Genomic DNA, 16,025 nt, shown 5'->3' on the forward strand with positions numbered 1-16,025 from the left:
ACACCTGTTCCACAGGAACAACACTGGGCTGCCCACAAGTGCACCTGCCTGTTAATCAGCTTAATATACTCAGAATAATAACTGATTATTTAAAAATGAATAATTATATATATATACATATAATAATATATACAAATATATATAAAAAATATATGCCATTTTTGGAAATAAGCTCATTTTCCACCTCCCCTCGAGCAAAACAATTGTTAGTTACATTTTTCCCGTTCATCCAGCCATTCTGTGAGTCTGGCGATACAACTTTTAGCTTCAGCCTAGCATAGATCATTGATACGGATTAGACCAGTAGCATCTCGTCTGCTAGCATCATGTTTAAAAGTGACTAAGATTTCTGGTAATTTTCCCATTCAAAACGTGTCTCTTCTGAAGTTAGTAAGTGCAAGTGCAAGACCAATTGAAAATGAAACCTGGCATTTTTCTAGGCTGATTTGACATGGAACTACTCTCATCTGGCGTAATATAATCAAGGCAACTTGCAGACGTACCATGGGCGCAGTGATATCACGCAGCATCTGAAAATAGTCCCCATAGATAACAAGCAGTAGTAGTGCCAGTAGTTTGCAAGTTGCCTTGATTATTACGCCAGATGAGAGTGTAGTTCCATCTATCTACACTACACTGGAACTATGGAGCTAGCATCAGCTATACATAGCAATAATCGGTTTACCTCTAGGAAAAAGTATGCAAAGGCACAAATCACTGAAAAGCATTTATAGAATGATAAATTCATAGCTTCACACATACACTAGTCGAGCCAGAATACTGTGGGATTGTGGAGCGGGACTGGAAGTAAATTGATAAAAATCCTAGGTCAGAAAATGAAACAATGAAACGACAAAAAAACAAAAAACAAAAACACAAAATAATAACCTCAGAACAAAACTGGTAACATAAATGATACACAAAAGTAAAATAGTAACACTGAACACATGACCGGTTAAACCATAAATTAAAAGAAAATTCTCCCTTTCCTGGAGTACTACAGTTTTAATTGTTAAATGTTTTAAGTGCCTAAATGTGCATATATTTGGTTTCTGATATTTATGTATTTTACCATCTGTGGTAGAGTAAAAAAGATCTATGACAAATTTGGCTAGTCTTCAAGTGAATGAAAGGCTTGGTGGGAAGTGCTACGACTGTGTGACAACTGCAGTCATCTTGGTCCGCTGCTCTGCAGGAAGTGACATCACTGCACCCTGGAACTCCTGAGAGTGACGCTGAGCAACGTCTCGGAGCAGCAGAAGCAAGGTATTCTGAGTTTCTACAGAGACATGGCAGATGTTAATTTCTTTGTTTAAAAAACACAATGATATTAACCATATCCACATGCATTTACAGCATGACCATGGTGGTCTCCAGAGCCCACTTACCTTCATCAATGTCTTTTGTTCCCAAGACATGGTTGGAAGCAGCTATGATGGGCTTCAGTTGGCTTATGACCTATTAGCAAACATCATCACATTACACATCTCAATAGAGCAGTGAGCATGGGATAAGACAGACTAAAATGATGCCACTTGTTACTTCTAGAGCTGTTGTTCTAATGACACTTAATATAATGTGTCCACCGGGAGAGAAGCTGGGCAGCGTACCAGTGAAGGGTTTTTGGAATACAGGAAGGCCAGGCACTGGTAGACAGTCTTGTTCTCCTCCAGGTCCTCCTTCAGGGGAAGCTGTGCTATGAGGGCAGGAACGACCTGAGAGGCAGGCACAGGGGAAGTGGTGGAGCAATGAAGCAAAGGCAGGATTCGCTAAACTCGCCCCAAAGGCACATCACAGACTGATCTTTCCACACATATAATGGGTTGGAGGATTTTAAGGATTAAACAAGGATTAAGGATCAAACATTTTCATAGGTTTTAAATGGTACGTGAGGTAGCTAGTAAGTACTTGAAAATCTATGTGAATGTACTTATGAAAACATTGAGATTTAACAAACATATTTTACAGGACCTAAATATTAGGCAGAGAAACTTAGACAAAATACAGTAAAATGGTTCCCGCACTGTCTCAGATTTTGCTCAAATTTGACACAGAATGGCCCACATGTATATAACTCCTGAGAACTGCAAGGCAGTAGTACCTGGTCCACTGGCATGCTCTCAAAGTTGGTCATGATCATCCTGCACAGGGCAGCACACAGGTTGTCAATGACCCTACGGTCCGACTCCTTGGACAGCAGGTTGGAGAAGAGCGACAGCATCATGGGGTAATCTCTGATGGTTTGGTAAAGGAATACTATGTAATTTGTACATTTACAACATAATCCTCACAGAACCAATGCACACCTGTCCAGCCTTCAATATACTCTATGCTTACATGAAGATGTCAGTTTGTTTTTATGTTGTTATACAGAAAACAATATAAAAACAAACTGACATCATCATGTAAGGCACTGTACTATATTGTACCTAACACTGTTCATTTCAACTTCTAGCCATTTAAACAATGGTAGATGAACATGAATATGGGTGGGTGGGTGTATAAGGGAAACTCGTGAAGAGACTGAACACACACACACACACACACACAAAGAGGATACGAGACGACAATGGGTCCAGCAGCCTGGGCCAGGACTCCCAGTCCGTACACGCTGTTGTTCCGCACCTCCGGGTCGCTGTCCTTCACCCCGCTCACCAGCACGGGCAGCAGCCGATTGGACAGTCGTCCGGCCACGCCCTCGCCGCCCTGCACTTTAGTGAGCGCGTGCAGAGTCTCCCCAAGGGTCCCCACAGAGAAGGAGCGGTCAGCCACCGTACAAGAGGACTTCTGTAGGGGTCAGACAACACCAAGGTCATCTAGTGAACAACAACTCTTCAGTGGCCACACAGTTGGTGTCAGTGCCGATCCACTGTACTGAAATGGAAGTCAATAGAAATTCCGCTATCCTAACAATGAAATTGAAGTGAAGCGAGTTGCCACTCACCGCCTTGCTCATGATGAGGGGTAGCAGCTCGTTCAGGTAGGGCATGAAGGTGTCAGCGGGCACAGCCGATGCCAGCAGAGGGATGCCCTCTCCTGCAAACTCCTGCAGCATAGCGTCGTACTCTGCCTGGGGGGCACAGAGAGGGGGCAGAGTCAAGCTAAAGCTAACAGCCTAGCATCTCCACAGATCATGCCCATGGCTAGCATACAAAACATGTACAACAAACATGTACAACAAACACACAACTTTGAGTTGCCTACTTCGGACCGTCTTTGGATAAACAAGCGACAATTCCAACTGTCCAACAACATTCAGAGGACTACTTGGGCCATTTCAGCTTGAGACACAGAGCGGCTGAGTGTGATATCACTTATGCCAGAGAACGTTTTGGGAATGTTAGGCAGCTGCTAATTTCCTATGACAATGAATCATTCCACAAAATGGTGTTCATCATTTTGTCTATTATAAAGCTCTTAAATCAGACTAAACAAAGTGTTGACCCTATGCCAAAACAGCTGTTGGCGTTAGCCCTGTCATTTTGAATCTGATAACTTGTTACGGAATGTTTAGCTGAAATTATGTTTTTTCCAACCAATTTAACAAAGGCCAGCCCGCAGGCATATAACTATGCTAGGGGATGGGCTGTATGTCTAAAGTCTTGTTTTCTAATGACAGAGTAGAGGCTGCAGAGAAAGAAAACAGTCCAGAGAATCCAACAGCACACTAATAGCCCACTGAAGTGACTTGTCTTCCCAGTCTACCCGTGACATAAGCTCGTCAGTGTGGTGCCGACAGTGAGTCATGACAGACAGGACTCTTCACAGGACAGAACGGGTCAAATCCTCGCTGCTGCCGCATCATGCAGTCATTTTCCCATTAGCTGCCTGAACTGTGTAAACACAGACTAATGACACTAATGGCTTAAGTCTGCAGGGACTCGGAAAATAATCACCTGCTGTTCGTCATCATCTTCACCGTCACCACCACCATCCTGGCACACCGTCTGGTGGAGGACAGGGACAGGGAGGAAGAGAGAGAAGACAAGAGAGAGGGATATGGGGTAAAAGAGAAAGGGAGATGAGGTAAAAGAGAAAGGGAGATGAGGTAAAAGAGACAGACAGCAAACAATTAGACACATGTATATATAGCAATTGCTACAATAAAACAAAATCATAAGCATCAAGGTAAATTACTCTACTTGACCTTGAGGTCTTCTTAGTCTACTGAGGTGAAGCAGAGGTCAACTTTTAGACACAAAATCCATCACTGCTCTGCACTTTGTCTGAGAGGAGCTACTTCATACCCTTGACTAGAGCCTGACCGATCAATTGGTGTACCGATATTATCGGAGTCCTCATTTTGGTCAATTGGTGGGTATGTAGCCCCAAAAGGATGACACCGAACCTTTGATTTTCGTTTTGATCCGTCTCCGTCACCCCCCCCCCCCCCCCCCCTCACCTTCTTCTTGAGCACGTCCCTGATGGCGTGGCTGATCTCGGCCAGTCTGCCGGGCGCCTGCAGCGCCTCCCCCTGGCAGGACTTGACCACGCCGTTGAGGGCCTCCAGCACCCCCATCACCACCTGCCGCTCGCGCTCCGCCCGCACGGCCTCCAGGAAGCACGGCATCACCACGCCCAGCAGCTTGTGCAGCACTACGGGGACAGACGAGGGGATGCAAACGTGAACACGCTACGTACAGGGAAGGCTAATGGAGATACACAATGGTTCAGAATAAAAGGGTCAAGGGCCATAAGGCTGTTCGGAAGGGAGACAGAAAGAATGTACACAGACTATAGATCAAGCCAAAACAAAAAGTAAGAAGTCGAGTTGAGCCTTGGCCAATCTAATGATGATGTGCGATGCTTTTCAGTCGCAAATGACATGGTAACTTAGACAGCAGAAAAAGAAAAAAAAAATCTGACACGCCAGAAATTCAATTGGATCTGACCAGAGCTGATAAGGATTGTTATGTCTTCCGATCGGCATTGTGAGCATGATGAAGCTGCAACAAATTGAATGGGAATTCGACCCAATTCAAAAGTTTGTCAGAAGACAAGCTATCCCTGCTGTAATGCTACGCCACTGTTGCTGTACTTTGCACCAAGTTACTTGTTACCACGTATTACAATAAATGTATGATGTGCATTATACACACACACACACACACACCATGCGTCGCTAGCTCTTGGCATCTACTCAACACATTATTCTGGAACAGAGTAAAAGTTAAGACACATCCACACAAGCTCCTTAGTTCATAGAAAAGTCGAGGACTGCGCTGTAGAGGAAAGGGACTTTGTTGATTAACATGGTAAACATTAAATGGAAAATATGCTGGGTGTGACACTGATATAAAACAGACGAGTAGAGTGAGGTAGTGTTGTTACAGCTCAGATGCGGTCACTTAATGCAGAGCAGCGAAGCCAATACCCACCTGTGATTTTACACACAAAACAACAACTGGAAACAAGAATGGAAAGTCCAGGCACAATCAGGCCCGGTCATAGAAGGCCAGCTAAAAATACTACACCTCAGGACAGATACAGGACTACTCAAGTCAGTGCTAGTCTGACCCTGTTAGAAAATGACTCCTGAAAAAGTCTACACTGCATGACTATGATATGGGGCACCTCAATATAGAGCTTTGTACTTTGTGAAAAAATTAAGAAAAAAAAAAAATCATAGTTTGGCTGAACATCTTTCCTTCCGCTGTTGGTGTCAGCGTTCAAAGGGTGCTGTGATCTTCTCTATGAAAATGCTTACTGCACTAGTTCCTTCAGAGCGGCTCCTTCCCGAGAACGAGGGCCAGAGAAGATGAAAGAGGGAGGTATGGATGGAGGGAGAGGGTGATGAGAGAGAATATTAAAGAGGAGGAGAGGGGGATTAGGGGAGGTGTACAAAGGAGAGAGATAACAAAAGGAATCTTAGGAAGGGGGGGAATTTGCAAGCATCCATGTCTCTGTAGGTTAATGTCTACATTGGATTCTGAGCTCTCTGAATGTGACCTTGTGCAGTGGTGCGCTTGCTAGCATGCAGCTGTGTGAGTGCGACTGATTAAGTGTGTGCCTGTTTGGGTGTGGACATTACCCTGGTGATTTTCCTCAGTTGGGCTGGCCTGCCACACTTTATGCTGAGCCCGGCAGAACTGACCCATGGCTCCGAATGCTGCCCGACGCACGTCCTCATGGGGGAACTAGAACACAGGGATGTTCCGTTAGCACACACACACACAAACACACACACTCACTTACACTCAAGAACCTAAAAGAGACGCACGCATCTATGAGCAGGGCAGCACGATTTGGGGAAAATATCTAATTGCAATTTTTCGGACAGCTACTGCTAATTACTGTAGATTGTCATATGCGATATGATTTTTGTCAATTAATTAATTAATTCAGTTCACTATTCGAAATGGATTCATTTCAATATTCCAATTGTCTCTTTAATTTGTGCCACCCCTGATTGGTGAGCACGCCTGGTGCTCACGAAGCACAGCACCCTCGACTGATTATGAAGCTCGCCAATCAGAATCTCTGTGCCCCTCACACAGTCCCACCAACCAGAAGTGGCACAGTCAAGGAGGATGGAATGAACATAAAAGTCAGAAATGTGACTAAATGAACTGTGCGCGATTAATTGTAGCTTCTGGGATTAGGCAATAGCGTTGCTTCATATTGTGATGACGATTGTGAAAATTGTGCAGCCTTTTCTGTGAGTGACTTACATCGCGCAGCTCAAAGACCTGCTGGAAGCTGGACTCAAGGAAGGGCTGGAAAGCAACACTGAGAGGCACAGGGAAACAAGCAGTACGTCAGGAATCATACATCCGCCATTAGGGATCTCTGTATGTAGCACGTTTCAAGCATGGTTGAACGATTCATGTATAATTAAAAAAATTGGTCCTTTGGGTCCATGTTGAATTGTGAACTCAAATTAAGTGTTCACAGTGTGTGTGTGTGTGTGTGTGTTTGCTTCTCACCCCGTGTTGAAGGCAATTTCTCCCAGGGCGTCACAGGCGTCCTCTTTCTCGTCAATGTAAGCGTTTTCTACAGTGAACCTGGAGAGAAATGCATATGCTGACTAAAGTAAAGCAATGTGTGAGAGAGAGAGCCAGAAAGAAAGGGAGTGTATGACTTGAGTTGCGTGTGAGAGAAAGAGAAAGACTGTCTGGGGATGGGTATGGAGGCCCCGTACCCAGCAACGTCCTGTCCAGCTAAATCGTTATCACCATCATCATCCAAAATGGTATCGCCCGCCCCCTCTTCCTCATCGTCATCATCATCGTCGAGAAGGACAAACTGTTTATCCTCCTCCAGATGGGCCTACCAAAGCACAGAGAACAGGAATCAGCAGGAGGACATCACGAGGGTAATGAGGAGCGAAGAGGCGCAAACTCCTGCACAGCGGCACCGACCTTGACCCCCTCGGTGGACTTGAGTGACAGCAGCATCACTGTGGAGATGGCGGGCAGATGAGGAACCAAACAGTCAGCACTGACCGTGGACACAGCAGAGAACAAGCTGTAACTGCAGAGGGAGGGAGGGAGGGAGGGATGGATGGATGGGTGGGTGGATGGAGAGAAAGAGAAATGAATATAAAATAGGATTAACAATAGAAATATCCCGTACCAGTCTCTGTGACAAACCACTCTGTCCCACCAGTTATAGGAGACCCTCAAAATTTGGGCAAATTATGGACACACACACACACACACACACACACACACACACACACAGCTCTGGTCCTTACGTGCAGCGGCGCAGGTCAGGATCGTCCACGGCGTCGGTGAGGTTCAGGCCCAGCTGCACACATTCAGCAGCCAGGGGGCTGAACACATCCTTGCCAATGGTCCGGGCCAGCACCGACAGAGTGTCTGCAGGAAGGGACACAGCTATTTACCTCCATAGCCTATACTAAAGAGCTCCAATCGACTCAGCAGAAAAGGGAATTATGTGAAGTATTGCACTTGTGCTTCAAGGTGATCGAAGCCAGAAAATACAAGTCAGAAAGGGCTCTTGAATGGTTCTTCACTTCAGTTCAAGTAGAGGGACAGTGTGACCTTTTCAATCACTGTCTAATAACCCACTTTAGATGGTTTAGTGCCTGGCTAACTGAGAAGTACACTTGACAGAGGCATTTAAGAGTTTTCTCTCTAATCGCAATGAAAGCATTGCCACTTAGAATCTAGTCACAGAAGTCATTGTAGTGCAGAATCTAGGTCAATGTCATTAAAAACAGGCTAGCATGGCCCAAAGATGACCAAGACTCTACCGTAATTTCCCGACTATTAGCCGCGGCTTATACATTGATTTTGCAAAATTTCCTCTGCTGTGAGGTTAATACAGGGGGGCAGTTAATATGGATACATATAAAAATGGTGTTAATATGGTTTTGTTTCTTGCATAAAACACTGTCCTGCGGCTTATACACAAAGCGGCTTATATGCGGGAAATTACTGTACTGAAGTTGACCATAGATCATACACCTGGTATGTTTTCATAAATACTATATGAGAAAGGCCATCTCAGTTCAGACAACAACACAATTTCTGGAAATATCATTACAAAGACAGACTGCTATAAATACACAAACTCAAAATTATATATGTATATATAAATCATTATATAACCAGCTCCGATAACCAAATAGGCTAAAGCAGCATGTAGTGTGTATGCATCCACTCTAGTGGAATAAATAGCAAAAGCACTGAGATGAAAGTGTAAGCGAGATGAACCAAGAGGAATGGCGCCTACCCAGGGCTTGTGTCTGCAGGGCCCTCATCTCATCACGGGTGTCAGTCAGGAAGCCCTTCAGGCTCTCAATCACAGGCGAGAAGTAAGGCACCAGCTGCTCTTTGGCTGCATTGGCTGAAAGAGACCGAAGAGGCGGGCTTAGACAAGCTGTGCAGCCAATGAGACATCCAAATCCAAAAGCTTAAGGACCAGAGAATACAGGTTCATTACCGATAGCTCCAATGGCACTGACAGACAACTCCTTTATCTTCAGACTTTCAGAGCTACTCAAAGCAGATAGCATCGTCTCCATGAGAGTGGGCAGATAAGGCTGGATATCATCACCTGCACAGATGGAGAGAGAGAGATAGAGTGAGTGTGTGTGTGTGTGTGTGTGTGAGATAGAGAGAGAGTGTGTGAGAGAGAGTGAGTGTGAGAGAGAAAGAGAGAGAGAGTGTGTGTGAGAGAGAAAGAGAGAGAGAGTGTGTGTGAGAGAGAGAGAACACAGATAAAGAAAATGGAACAACAAATGAGACAAAAAGTTTGATAGAGTAAATGGGGCAGGTGGCATATCTTCACATCTTGTGGGGAAAAACAACAAAACAAGCAGGTCTGGTTGGGGTACACGCTCACCTAAATTCTCCACAAAGTTCTCCAGGGCGTAGAAGGCCTTGGTCACGTGTCCGATCTTGGCCTGGTTCAGACCAGACATGTAGCCCAGCAGAAGAGGCATGAGCTCTGCATGGTATTTACTAACCTCAGGCTGAGGAGATACAAGAGACAGACATGTTTAGAGCATCCAATGCAACGACATATAGATTCACAAGGCGCACTTTGCCACAGACAAAATTAAACATCTACAGTAAGACTTTTAAAAGTCAGGATTGCTGCTCCAATTTTAAATTCCACACTTGGAAATTATAATGTGTCTTCTTCAAACAGGTTCCCCCCACTTAACTATACCTTATGGTACACGCATCCACTGATACAATTCGACATGTGTAGATAAGCAATCAATATGTTGAGTAAAGAATATTAGTAACTACAGACATTTGTTGTGATGCATTGTAATTTTCCATTGGCACAAAAAGTGCCAAGACTACACTACTTTTACATTCTAGTACTTTCAATACTGTGAACAGTGTTTTTGATTGCAAGATGAAAAGTGGAGGTGCGAGCTGACCTGTAGGTGCTCAGAGAACTGCCCCAGAGCAAACAGCCCTGCACTGCGCACCACCTGGTTACTGTCTGAGAGACTCTGACACACAGTCTGCAGCATGGACGACAGCAACCTAGTACACACACACACACAACAGTTTTCAACAAGTTACTCTCCTCCATCCCATCAATACCTCACTGTCAGAGTAATGTTATCCAAAGGTACAGTGAAAAGGTTTAAGATCAAAGGGTTCAGATAAATTAGTGTGGTACTCAGAGACACCTTGGATGGGAACAAACTCAGGTAACACCCACACACACACACACACACACACACACACACACACACACACAAATGACAGTGGACAAAAGGCACTATTATGCAGTCCGTTCCCATGAGAGTTTGTGGTGAGTTACTCACTTTGTGCGGATATGGTCAGCACAACCTTCAGCCAGCACAGCTAGACACATGAGCCCTCCCTTCCGCTCGTAGGGGTTCTGACTTGCCAAGCAACCCTGTGCAAGGGGCATCTAAAACAGGACATCAAAGCTTAGAAGACATATATTGTCCTGAAGAATTGATTCATTTTGAACATATAAATCTACTGTAAGTGTAACTATCAAAAAGAATACCAACCAGCTGGTGGAAAAGCTTTTCGGGTGGCATATGGAGCGCCATGGTGTCAATGACCTGCACAAGAAAGGGAAGGGAAGGGGGGGTGTAAGCTACTGGCATTCATCAAGACAAACCTTTGACACAAGGGTGTGACATAATCTGACCTGAGCAGCTAAGTGCTTGGGACTCTCATTATCGTTGTCATTGTCATCTTCGCCATTCTCCTCATCCTCCGGGTCCTCCTCGCCAGGAGGTGGCGCTGCACTCAGCACAGGGAACACAGTCTGGAGGATGGGGTTGAGCAACTTCTGCTTCAGCACAGCCTGGAAAATAATGATGAAAAACCCATAACATATACATATTACACACACACACACACACACACACATATTTCTTGTTGTAACACATGATAAAAGAGGATGTATTCAAGCTTACCTTGCTCTTCAGTCTGATCAGGACAGAGATGCAAGAAAGGGCTTTCACCCGCAGAGAGTCACTCAGCGAAGCATCCGCACCGATCTTAAAGGAACACAAAACACATCCAGTCATAGATATAGGCACTCAGAAGGGACAAGCCCTAACCTTGCTGCACAGCAAACGTTAACTACATCATACGGCTTTGCACTGACCTCTAGACAGAAGCGCACAATCTCTGCTAGGTGAGGGACGATAATGGACACCTCACTCTCCATCAGCTCGTCCAGCACCTCCATGGCCTCACTGGCCTGGCCCTATGGCAGAGAGACCAAAGCACTGATGAGAGGAGTTTACGAAAAAGCATTCAGAGTCTTCCAGACATGGCTGGAGCTGTCCTCACCTGGTCCGCTTTGATTAGGTGCTTCAGGGCAGTGATCAGTCTCGGGACAAGGGAACGCATCAGATTCTGGAGAGCATCAGACATGCAAATCAGTGACATATTCAAGTACACCTAGAGGTGGACCTTCATCAATTCGTCATGCAGGCATGCAATGTGTACACATCATCAAATCAGATGCTACTTACAATAGGGTGTGGACTTAAATTTAACCACACCCGCCCATTTAATTTGAATGATAAACAAGCAACTTAGCATTTCCTTTTAAAGGTAATCAAATATGTGTTTACAGTGCTAAAGTGTGTCCTAAACATGGCAATGTCCTAAATATGAAGTGTCTGTGCCTTTTACAACAGGCATAAGAGAGGTGCCCTTACCATCTCCTCTGAGCCGGTGTAGGCTGTGATGGCAGTTAGGGTGAGGATGCAGTAGTAGAGGGCAGTGGGGTTGTTCAGGTCCTGCAGCACAGTGCCAAACAGCTGCAGGAGTTGCCGGTAGTGTGGTTTGAAGGGCTCTGGGTTGGACTCCACCACTTTGCTCAGCAGCAGAAGACCCACCTGAGGAGGAGAAGAGGCAGTGATGTCCAAAACTGTTAAGAACTATAAGTTGTATTTTGTATATAGATCAAGGTTAAGGGACAAAGAGTAGCGGAGACTACAGAAAGTAGAAACACATTTGGAATTCATAGACCTAATCACCAGCTCTTTACTTACAGACTGGAAAATGAAAAAAAAAAAGGAAAACATAAATAAGTGGCAAAACATGTGCAGCAGTTATTAACAGGGCCTGGCTGTGTAATGACCACACCTGTCTATCCTGAGGGTTGGTGCTGTGAGTAGACTGGTTGAGCAGAGTCAGCAGAGCTGGCCAGCGGTCAGGTGTCTCGTGTTTGACCATCACAGCACTGAGCTGAGAGAGCGAGTGACGCACTGTGTGTCTGCAGAGGAGACATATAAACCATTTAGGTAGCACAGGACAAAGGAATATGACTGTACAAACATTGAAAAACTACAATTAATAACATGAGTTACATTAAGTAGACAAACTTACTCTGTCTCTTGTTGGAAAGCTTGGAGGACTACTGCTTTTAAACTAAGGATGAAAAAACAATCAAGGTTAAGAAACACTGCATCTTCAAACAATGGCAGGTTTTAAACATTATTTTATGAATTGAGGGCATCAGGAAAAGCTGACCTTTCTCTATGGTCTGGACTTATTTTCTTCCAGTGCTTCTTAACCCTCATCCTCAACATTACAGCGGCAGACTGGCGGATCTAAATGGCAAACATTTAACATATAGGTCATTCCCAACTTAACATGACTATAGACCAACAGATCAGTAAAACAGCCACCAACAGCTTGACATACCTGTGGGTTCTGGGAACCGGTCATAACGGCACATAGTGCTGGAATAATGGCAGGGTCTTTGAAAGCCTGTTTCAGCTGTACTGTGGCCTGGTGAGGTGAAATGACAGCTAGAGTTAATGTTGCGTTTGAAACCAATGCATATTTCAATGATAATACAAATTCAGTTAGTGTCAATCCAATCAAGGCATGACTAGATAGAAATAAGGCTAACAATATCTAGGGTCGTGACGTAACCTCCACAGCTAACCAACGTTAGCCATCTTAAAGTTAGCCAGGGCAACAGCTGACCGGCATGAGTATGACACCCACATGATGTAAAATGTATCGATCACACCAGCCAGTGATTTTAACCCAGAAATGTCGGATACATTTGATAGCAGCTAAATGCTGTAAAAGATAAGTTAGATTACCTGCTGAATAATCGCATTGTCAGGCTGCGTGAGCTGTGATAGGATCTGTTCCAGATGCTCAGTCATCTTTCCTGGTAGAACGTTAATTAGCTAGAAGCTAGACTGAAGTTAGCTGTCAAAGCTGATGATTTTATTCAAATTTATAGGCCAGCTCAAGCCGGCAAAATAGACAGCAAGTTATGTGACTGCTGTCAACACGTCCAGGCGATGCCAACGTGGAGGACGGGTGTCTCCCGTTGTCTGTAAGAATCAAGCCAGCAATATAGGACAATGCATAAATAGATCTTCTCTTGTTAAAAATATGTTCAGTCGTAGATCCAGAAGCGACGGCGGTTGATATTTGAGTGTCGCTCTTCACTTGGATTCTTTCTACAAACCCCACGCGGGACAGAACCGCTGAGGAATCCTCGTGCGTCGCTTAAAGGGCCCGCAACGAATAGTGAGCTCCTACACCGGCGTGTACGGCTTACAGCGCCAGCCAAAGGAACGGAGGAATTATGGATGGTGATTTAGCATGATGTGCAAAATTCAAAACTAGTTTGTTTTTAAAATGAATTAATTTTCTTTAAACACAAACGCACGCACACGCGCGTTTATGTGTGTTATACTTAGACTGTAAACAACGTGTGTTGTGATGTGACCAAATAAAATCAAGTTGATTAGTTCAGTGTATTTTATTTTTATTTTAAAACCAAGGTGATGCAGTCAGCTGATCTGATCCAGGAGCATTGGAAACCAAACGTTTTTTTCACCCTATTGACTCTCAAGGACTGTATGAATAGCAGATCATTAGGTGCTAATGGTCAATTTGGGTATGAATTGCACACCTTTTGAAAACCATTTGGAGGTTAGGGGTTGAATTGAACCATAAAACAACAGATCACGCAACACATTACAGAAGCAACCTAGAGTTATCACAGCATCCCAAAAAATCTTGGCAAATGCATCTGCAGCTCAGTTCTAACAAACTAATAATATTGCTATCCAATAATTTTGCACAATGAATGTCTTACTTTGTGCATTCAACTCACTGTACATGTAGACGACTGAATGCAGTTGGAGTCGGTTTTCTAAGATGAATGTATTTATATATTGATCACATTAAAGGTAAAACATATAGGTACGGGAGAAGTAAGCATCTGCATTTTTTCGGAACAGATTGATATGCTGAACACGTCGCCTATCAGTCTATATCAACCTTTATTTATTATCGGAGGTTCATTGAGGGTAGCCATCATTTTCATGCACTGATAAACAAATTACCCTATTTTCGACTTACTCTCGAAACATTCTCGAAATACTTGAACAGTAGAATGAATATATACTTTTTTGATTTGGGCTACTTAACTTGGATAAAGTAAGACGTTGTCTTCATGTGCTATCACCTAGAACGTTTCTCAATACAACAAAAATAGTGTACGTCTTTAAGATCTCAAAGGGCAACATTCCATACCGAATAAGTCTGCCCCACCTGCAAAGCCTTTTCTCACCTCATCTGTCCCTGCCCAGAGATCTGTGGCATGCGCTGATCGTCCGATGGGCTAATCGTTATCACATATTTTGGGCTCCATCTGAATCATTCTCATTCTAATATCGTCGAGGCGTTAGACTACAAACGAACCCATTTAGATGATAATATTCCGTCAACTCAAATTCATTCAAGCAACTCCAGTGAAAGGCGCTCTGCAATGCAACAGGTTGTGGACGTAAACATGTTCCAGCAACTCCCGTCTCCCTACAAACAAACAACTCCACGCAATATCTAGCTACATTTAAGACATACTGGCTCCAGAGGCTGATAGTTAAGGCATTGTCCACACGAACGTTTAGCTTTGAAATCTTAAAACCAGCTGGAAATAATGCAAGATATGTTAATCATTCCACAATGACCAACAAAGTCTAGGCTCCATCCAAAAGCACTTGTGGGAAAAATGCATGTGATTCTATTCTAAGTTAGGCAAATAGCAAGATACAAATGGCACAAAACAAAAAAAACGATATGATTCACCTCCTTCTTTATTAAAACAATTCGTCAAGGTTTCTTTCATAGAGATTTGGCTGAATATTTTAGACTGTCTAGTAACTAGTTCTTTCTGTCTGAGCCTCCATTCAATTGCAAGTGGCGCTCATTTAGTGGATCACTGACCTGTGGTCTGCGCCTTTGTCTAAATAGCATGCCTGGAATGACTGTCAATAGGAAATATATTTCCTATTGACACTGTCTAAGACTCTAAGGCAAACAGTTTGTGAAACAGCAAGTGCCTACCACTATTTAAATCAGACTAATCCATAAGGCTGATCCATGAGCTAACTCCTCATTTTGTATCTGAGATGCTCTGTGTTGAATGGTCCAAGCCTACTTTGCAAGTGTCTTTGGTTAAATGATTTAATGGAACTGCAATTCAGTGAACAGTGGGTGCAGGTGGGGTGAGGCTTTATAGTTATAACAATCATGTTCCATTCAAATGAAAATCCATCCGGAAATATTGTAACTGTCTTACTTCCTCAACATGAATGAAAATTACATTTCAGATATTGCAGTAAATTAACCCATTCCTCATGTAAGGAAGACTTCAATTTATACATCCACATTCAGTCCCAGTCTGAACATATGGATAAAAACATCTACCCTAAATAATATCACTCTATGCAGTCCTGTCTTTTGCACAATAAACGACATGTACTTCTTAAAGAAAACGTTTGCTGTAATTGAGTAAATGATCAAATGTTAATTCTGAAACTTCTATCTTTTACCTTTATGCTCGAACTGTGTAAAGTAGGCCTACGACCAATTATATTCTTTTGTCGGGGAGGCCCTTTAGAAAACATACACTGAGGGGCGTGATGGCAATCAAAGCCTACTCAAGAAGTGGTCTGATTAGTCCATCTATCTCTTCAGTCACACCCCCGAAGTCCACACCCTCACGGCTGATCTTGCGTGACTATAAAAATCCATTGATTAACCTACGCAGTTGATGGT

At 43.8% G+C, this 16,025-nt stretch overlaps 1 protein-coding gene across 2 annotated transcripts; it reads right to left on the bottom strand.

Moving 5' to 3' along the window:
* Nucleotides 1-714: 714 nt before the first annotated feature.
* Nucleotides 715-14,716, bottom strand: ipo4 (importin 4). Of its 2 annotated transcripts, none has more exons than XM_062521219.1 (30): nucleotides 14,536-14,716; nucleotides 12,636-12,722; nucleotides 12,462-12,541; nucleotides 12,318-12,359; nucleotides 12,075-12,204; nucleotides 11,645-11,824; nucleotides 11,271-11,336; nucleotides 11,083-11,184; nucleotides 10,889-10,972; nucleotides 10,618-10,776; nucleotides 10,475-10,528; nucleotides 10,259-10,368; nucleotides 9,863-9,971; nucleotides 9,313-9,442; nucleotides 8,911-9,024; nucleotides 8,701-8,814; nucleotides 7,697-7,820; nucleotides 7,362-7,473; nucleotides 7,142-7,269; nucleotides 6,927-7,004; nucleotides 6,672-6,729; nucleotides 6,032-6,137; nucleotides 4,403-4,596; nucleotides 3,897-3,947; nucleotides 2,945-3,070; nucleotides 2,561-2,787; nucleotides 2,102-2,234; nucleotides 1,611-1,715; nucleotides 1,389-1,458; nucleotides 715-1,279 (listed from the first exon to the last, which is right to left on the bottom strand). In XM_062521219.1, the coding sequence occupies exons 2-30, from the start codon at nucleotides 12,657-12,659 to the stop codon at nucleotides 1,149-1,151; spliced, it is 3,141 nt and encodes a 1,046-aa protein (XP_062377203.1). In that variant the 5' UTR covers nucleotides 12,660-12,722; nucleotides 14,536-14,716; the 3' UTR covers nucleotides 715-1,148. The 2 variants fall into 2 exon arrangements, with proteins under 2 accessions (XP_062377203.1, XP_062377201.1); XM_062521217.1 differs by lacking the exon at nucleotides 14,536-14,716 and adding an exon at nucleotides 13,046-13,440.
* Between the last annotated feature and the right edge of the window lie 1,309 nt (nucleotides 14,717-16,025).

Source organism: Sardina pilchardus, chromosome 19 (genome assembly GCF_963854185.1).
Source record: "Sardina pilchardus chromosome 19, fSarPil1.1, whole genome shotgun sequence".
NCBI lineage: Eukaryota > Metazoa > Chordata > Actinopteri > Clupeiformes > Clupeidae > Sardina > Sardina pilchardus.

What these genes read in the sequence shown, in the direction of transcription:
- ipo4 (XM_062521217.1), bottom strand. Translation starts at nt 13,111, where the DNA reads ATGACTGAGCATCTGGAACAGATCCTATCACAGCTCACGCAGCCTGAC. An exon ending in GCTGACCATATCCGCACAAA is followed by an intron (nt 9,972 to 10,258) that starts GTGAGTAACTCA and finishes TGTGTGTACTAG; the next exon opens with GTTGCTGTCGTCCATGCTGC. An exon ending in AACTGAGGAAAATCACCAGG is followed by an intron (nt 4,597 to 6,031) that starts GTAATGTCCACA and finishes CTGTCCCCGTAG; the next exon opens with TGCTGCACAAGCTGCTGGGC.